The sequence below is a fragment of the Aulonocara sp. 'chitande type north' Nkhata Bay genome, linkage group LG3, assembly GCF_057382095.1.
Source record: "Aulonocara sp. 'chitande type north' Nkhata Bay isolate Kocher_YH1m ecotype deep benthic linkage group LG3, A_spYH_male_GT1.1, whole genome shotgun sequence".
Classification (NCBI taxonomy): domain Eukaryota; kingdom Metazoa; phylum Chordata; class Actinopteri; order Cichliformes; family Cichlidae; genus Aulonocara; species Aulonocara sp. 'chitande type north' Nkhata Bay.
The window spans coordinates 16,621,590-16,628,959 of NC_141346.1; the positions used below are offsets into that span (position 1 = coordinate 16,621,590).

The 7,370-nt window shown below is 43.8% G+C and overlaps 1 protein-coding gene across 1 annotated transcript; it reads left to right on the plus strand.

Moving 5' to 3' along the window:
* Positions 1–668: 668 nt before the first annotated feature.
* On the plus strand, positions 669–3,725 carry LOC147334216 (uncharacterized). The gene is made up of 2 exons (XM_086285896.1): positions 669–749; positions 2,795–3,725. The coding sequence occupies exons 1-2, from the start codon at positions 669–671 to the stop codon at positions 3,494–3,496; spliced, it is 783 nt and encodes a 260-aa protein (XP_086142022.1). The 3' UTR covers positions 3,497–3,725.
* Positions 3,726–7,370: the final 3,645 nt, after the last annotated feature.

A 7,370-nucleotide genomic window follows, 5' to 3' on the forward strand; every position in this document is an offset into this window, starting at 1 on the left:
TTACATAAGAAGGTGGGAGGATGGGGGTTGCCATCACTAAAAAATTATTATCGGGCTGCTCAGTTGAAAACGGTGGTTAATTGGTGTGATACAAGCTACCAAGCACACTGGAAGACTATAGAGGAGAATATGTTTTCCTCCCCAATACAAGCTGTCCTGATGGACTCGAATATTCGAAAATATATTGACAAGATTCATAACCCCTGGGTGTCGTGCACACTTAATATATGGAGAAAAGTCGTGAAAGAATTCAAACTTGAACAGGATTTGGCTTTATTCAAATGGTATGCATATGATTCTGACTTTGCCCCGAATAAATTGGACTCACGTTTTAAAAGCTGGCCTGCTAAAGGGTTATCTACATATGATAGTTTGATAAAGGATGGGAACCTTATTAGTTTTGACACGCTGAAACAGAGACACAATCTAGAAAAACAGGATTTTTTTCGATACTTGCAAATAAGACACTATATAAAGACAACAATCGGTCAGATGTCAAATACTAACGTGGAATTGGTAACTTTATTTAGACAGGCGTACAGTGGGGATGTTGACACAAGACTCATTTTTTTTTGGTACAATTTTTTTATGAATAAGCTTCCACACTCAACTGATTATGTGAAGATGTTATGGGAAAAGGAGGGAGGGATGTGTATTTCTAGGGAAGAATGGACTCAGATGTGGGAATGGCAATGGAGGAGTACTTCCTCCAAAAGCTGGAGGGAGTTCGGATGGAAAACTCTGATAAGGTTCTTTATCACTCCATGTCAAAAGGCTCGCTATGATGGGAATCCTCCCGTGTGCTGGCGAAACTGTGGATACCAAGGAGCCCATCACACCCATATTATGTGGGACTGTCCTGTGCTACGGACTTACTGGAAAGACATTCATGGTATATTACAAGGCATTTTTAACTGTACATTCCCTCAGGATATGAAGACAATTTTTTTTGGCTGTATACCGCAGAACTGGTCCAAAAATGACATATGTCTGTTAAGAGCTTTATTGGTTGCAAGTAAGAAATGTATAACAAAGAAATGGTCCTCGCAAGACATACCGACTTTGTCATTATGGTGGGAAATTACGTTAGAGATATATAGGATGGAGGAAGTAACAGCTCATGTTAATGACAGGATGGCCTGGTTCCATCTGTGCTGGGATAAGTGGGTCCAATACGTTAATACCTATAAACCGAATTTTCTCTTTAAAGCTTGAAACCACCAATTTAGTTAATTGTTTACTCCCGACAGAGCTTTCTCCTTTTATTTTATATATATATAATTTTTTTTCCTTTTTTTTTTTTCTTTCTCTTTCTTTCTATCTGTCTTTCTTCTCGTTTTGTTTCGTTTTTCTCTTGTAAACTGTGTTAATTAATGCCTGTAATCATCTTTATGAGGTAATATTGTAGAAATAAAGAATATAAAAAAAAAAAAAAAGAAAGGCTGCTCCAACAGAACTTATTGTTTTCGGAGGAAAACACGAACACGGTGTACAGTCGAGTCTTAATAGCTTACTTACAACTGGGCTCGTCAGGCACTCTTCTTGGCTGCAGTGGTTATTATTATAGTTACATGCTTCCAGCTCCCGTTTTTCCTCGACGACAACTCGTACCTTTCCACTCCCCTTTTTCTCCCTCCTCGCGCTCACAGACCCATAATGTGTATGGCAGTCCATTCTCCCTGTAACACGGACTACACTGCCCATGATGCTACATTCTTTAGAGCTATGCTTGTAGCAGTCTGCCTGTTAGCTTAGCACAACAACAACGAAAAGGTGCTCTCTCACCCAGGAAACACACAGTCGCAGAGAGAGAGAGAGCGTCGCCCTGTAACCATGGCAACCATAACGCTGCCGCCTGGAACAACAGAACGTAGCTGTCAAACAAAACCCAAACAGTCCTGACCCGCGACAAAATGAAACAGGAAAGTACCGCAGTGTAATCCATTTATTTCAACAAAGTAACTGTATTCTGAATACCACCTTTTTAAACGGTAACTGTAACGGAATACAGTTACTCATACTTTGTATTTTAAATACGTAACGGCGGTACATGTATTCCATTACTCCCCAACACTGGACAAAAGTATATGTATATGCATGTGTGTGTGTGTAAAACACTAATACCTCTGGAGAATTTATATATTTCTATTTTATATTTATTCAGTGACATAAATTATTTATCTGACATTGAAAGTGAGAGGCATTTAGTTTCTGTTCTGAAGAAATGAAAATGAGAGATATGAGTGAAGTTGGCCCCCCCACCTTCTTCAAATCCAACAAAAGTGGTATCAGATGTTTGTGCTACTTTTGTGCTGCAAAAATTTTCATTTGTGCTCCTGTCATTTTAAAGATATTCAAGAAAATTTCTAGAGGTCATCAGAGGTCAACCAGCCCCCCACATTAATGGAATCAAACAAAACTGGTGTCAAACACAAACTGGTTCACCCGAAAGACAAAACTCCTGTTACGTTTCAGTGTTGTCAGTGTGTTGTTTTTGGCGTGACTGTTATGTGTTTCCTGTTTACTTTGAAAGTCTGTGTTATCTTAGTGTTTTCAGTTTACGTTTCCCTGTCTCGTCAGTTCTAATTTGCCCCAGCTGTGTTTCCCTCCTGTTGTCCATTTTCCTGATTGCTCCCTCTATGTATTTAAACCCTGTGTTTCAGTGTGTCATGGTCGCGATCTCCCCCATGTTGTAAATAGTTTGGTGTTTTGTTGTAAATAAATAGTTTGTTGTAAATAGCTTTAAATAGATTTGTCGATACTTTCGTTTTGGGATTTTGGTGGTGAGCTTTAGTGGGGGTTTTTTGTGTGGTGTTTTTTTTTTTTTTTTTTTTTTTTTTTTTTTTTTTTTTCTTTATTTTTACTTTTTTTCGTGTTGCACTCCGGTTGCCTAGGCCGGGGTGTAACATATGGGGGCTCGTCCGGGATTGCCTTCGCTGGGGGGTCCGGGGACCGCCCCAGCCTTTGTCGTCTGCTGGAGGGTCCGTGGGACCGCTCCAGCCTTCATTCGCCTTCGCTGAAGGGTCCGAGGGACCACTCCAGCCTTCATCCGCCTTCGCTAGATGGTCCGTGGGACCGCTCCATCCTTCGTCGTCTGCTGGAGGGTCGGTGGGGACGCTCCAGCCGTCATCAGCTTCGTCTGCCTTCGCTTCAGCCGTCCGTCTCCGCTGGAGGGTCCGAGGGACCGCTCCAGCCTTCATCCGCCTTCGCTGGAGGGTCCGTGGGACCGCTCCAGCCTCCGTCGTCTGCTGGAGGGTCAGTGGGACCGCTCCAGCCTTCATCAGCTTCGTCTGCCTTCGCTGAGGGGAGGGTCCGTGGGACCGCCCCAGCCTTTGTCGTCGCTGGAGGGTCCGTGGGACCGCTCCAGCCTTCATCTGCCTTCGCTGGAGGGTCCGTGGGACTGCTCCAGCCTTCGTCGTCTGCTGGAGGGTCAGTGGGACCACTCCAGCCTTCATCGGCTTCGTCTGTCTGGATCAAACTTTTCACTTGGTGTTAAATGTTTGATTTTTGGGTGGGGGGAACTGTTACGTTTCGGTGTTGTCAGTGTGTTGTTTTTGGCGTGACTGTTATGTGTTTCCTGTTTACTTTGAAAGTCTGTGTTATCTTAGTGTTTTCAGTTTACGTTTCCCTGTCTCGTCAGTTCTAATTTGCCCCAGCTGTGTTTCCCTCCTGTTGTCCATTTTCCTGATTGCTCCCTCTATGTATTTAAACCCTGTGTTTCAGTGTGTCATGGTCGTGATCTCCCCCGTGTTGTAAATAGTTTGGTGTTTTGTTGTAAATAAATAGTTTGTTGTAAATAGCTTTAAATAGATTTGTCGATACTTTCGTTTTGGGATTTTGGTGGTGAGCTTTAGTGGGGGTTTTTTGTGTGGTGTGTTTTTTTTTTTTTTTTCTTTATTTTTACTTTTTTTCGTGTTGCACTCCGGTTGCCTAGGCCGGGGTGTAACACTCCAAAACACAGACAACACTAGGAGTCCCAGGCTTCTACCGTTTCTACCTTTAAAAGCCGGAGAGCAGTCAAATGATGGAAGTGGAAGCTAAATTGGCTAGTCATTCATATGTAGATTAGGCTGTTACGTAGGAATTCTGGAGGGAGGGGAGTGGGGGTGAGTGATTGAGGGGGTGGGGGAGTGGAGTGTTTCAGTTTGCCATCTTAGGGAGAAATCAACACACATGGGTGTATGTCCTTTGTTGCTGACATTTATTGATGAAAACAGTACAAAAAACCCACCATTTGTACACATATTTACAAATAATGATAAAAAGTGAGTGAGTATATTACAACATTATCAGAAATCACTCACAATCCTGGCACTGCCACGGTATCTGTCGTCTGCATTTACCACATGTGTATCTGTAGCAGTGAACACATCGCACAGTGACCTGATTTCTCTTGCATTTGTGTTTGACCTGACACGTTGCTCTTTTTCCAGGGCTCGGTGTGGAGGGTTGTGTCCGAAGCAACTGTTCTTTTCTTGCCTTCTTCGCAGCTACATGAGAGCGAGCCAATTCTGTTGCAAGCGCCACCAGGAAGTCCATCCGTCTTTCCTTCGTCCCGGTGCATGCTTGATACAGCACATGTGCATTCAGTGCTGCCATGTCAATCATGTTATAAAACACGGCAACTGGCCAGCGCCGTGTTCCTTTGCGGACAGTGTACTCCCGAACCATCTGGTCCATCACATCCACGCCACACTTTGTTTTGTTGTAAAAGGGTGACAGTGTTTGGCTTCCTTTTGGTAGTGTTATCAGTCTGAACCACGCTGTGCATGCTGCTAAGAATGGTAAATGGCCTGCATTTGTATAGCGGTTGTATAGCTTTTCTAGTCCATAGGACCCCAAAGCGCTTTACACTACATTCAGTCATCCACCCATTCACACACACATTCACACACTGGCGATAGCAAGCTACATTGTAGCCACAGCTGCCCTGGGGCGCACTGACAGAGGCGAGGCTGCCGGACACAGGCGCCACCAGTAGGCAAACACGGGGTTAGTATCTTGCCCAAGGATATTTGGCATGCAGCCAGGATGCAGCCTGGGATCGAACCACCGACCTTCTGATTAGCGGCTGACCTGCTCTGCAACCTGAGCTACAGCCACCCATATAGACTGTCTTCTTCCGTTTGGCCGCATACGCCGTCAGCGTGGCAGCAGAGGTTGAAAACACCTAAGAAATAAGATAAATTGTTATTTCCATAGCCCTTTTACACACAATGAAACACATAAACATAAAACCACAAAAGACCTGCAACATACCTGAGTGGTGAATTCATTGCGATCTGTCTGTCTAGTGGATTGGGGAATTTCCCTGTGAATCTTGTTGACTGTGCCGAGGATGGTGGTTTTCCGTCCAAGAAGTTTTTGCGCAAGTGAAAGCGATGTGAAGAAATTGTCCGTGGTAACATTTCTGCCCTTGTCTAGGAATGGTTCCATCAGCCTCATTACGACATTTTCAGAAAGTCTCTCCCCAGTGGGACGATTGGGGTCCTTGCCAAGATATGGGAAGGCATTGCAAATGTACTTGGATTTTAGGTCGCAAGCCACCCAAAACTTGATCCCAAACTTGTCCGGTTTACTTGCAATATACTGCAGGAAACAGCACCGAGTCTTTGATGGGAAAAGCTGTTCATCAACGGTGATATGTAGACCAGGGTTGTAGCACGTGATGCAGTTGGTGACAAATGATCCCCACACACTGGAAATTGCAGCGAACTTATCAGTCTTTGCTCGATCACTGCGGGTGGACTTGTCATCAAAGCGTAGGTGTTGCATGATGTCTTGGAAGCGGTTTCGTGCCATAGTTCCAATTATCTGTGGGATTCCCAGGTTTTCTGACCAGCAGTCATTTACAGATGGAACCTTGTGAACCCCCCGCAAGATGACAATTGCAATAAATGCCATTAGTTCAGGGAGGTCCATGAACCAATGAACATGCTCCGTTTGCTGTGCATGTTGAATAGTCCATTCTTGAATGCTATGAAGCATGTCAAGAGTGATGTAAAGAAAGAGTGATATAAAGAATAAAGTTATGTTGAAATCAAGCTCACCATTGTTTTTCTTGTGACATTACCAATAAGTTTGATGTGTCACATGGCCCTCTTCCTATTGAAAAAACAAAAGTTGTATCCAAGATGGCCGATTTCTAAATGGCCGCCATGGTCACCACCCATCTTGAGGAGTTTGCCCCCTCACATATACTAATGAGCCACAAACAGGACTTTAATATCACCAACCATTCCCATGTTATTACGGTGTATCCATATAAATGGCCCACCGTGTAGAAATTAGTGACTATACCCAGCCGTAGTGCTGCCATCTGCTGACAGCAATTATCCAGTACTTTAAACAGATTCAAAGTCAGTTGATTCACATCTGATTCACCCACTCTGGGCTGTGCTGGGAATCTTGCATACAGTGGGCTGGTGTAAGCACTGACGGTTAAATGTTTATTTCTCTGTAGCATGTTGCATCCATCCAAGTCTGTTTTCCGTATAAGTTTGGTATGTCCTACATTATTGAACTGATTACTTTAACTGACGCGCCCTTGAACGCACCACAGGTGTGTGGAATGGCATGCACTGAATGTTAGTCTACTACTACTCCCGACACGTGTATCTGTTCCCCTTGATCATTTTACTGTCAACCTGCTGTGTGTGAATGCCACAGCAGAATAATTCAATCCTAACTGGAAATCTGCATCCGTGTCCTTGACTTGAATGCAACGCCCCAAACCTTGCCACGCCAAACCTATTAAACATCGTGGAGACAACGACTGATCCTTTTTACTGACGGCAGCCCATTGGTTCTTTTTCATCGCTGACACTGGATTGCCCAATCAAATATCCCTGTGTGCGCTAGAGTTTAGAGTGGTTTGGAAGTGGCTCATAAAGAAGGACAAACAAAAGTGAAGAGGCAGAGCTAAAGGGGTTAGAAAGAAAAATAAACTTGAAATAGATCCAGCACAATGTGCCAAATTAAGCGACACGTTAGCGTCTCACCGTCAACAGTAGAACCAGCAACAACTATTAAGAAGCCCTGACTGCAGCAGCCCCTGTTTAATGCCTCCTTTTACCATGAGCCAGTGCTAATAGCTAAAGTGTAACTTTTAATTGTTACAGTGCGGGGTAATTATCCCAACAACTGTACCAACCTGATCAGTTAGAAAAAAAAACTGCTTCAGTAACAGTAATCAAACTCCAGGACTGATTTGTATTCCCAGTCTTACCTACTGTGCATCAACATTAAAGGTGCAAAATAGATTTTCTTCAGAAGCTGCAGGGAGAGCAAGCAAGGAGGATGCATTTTGGCTTTCAGGGCCCCACAATTATCAAACTTTTTGAAAGTGTCCTTTCTACTGCAATTAAAGG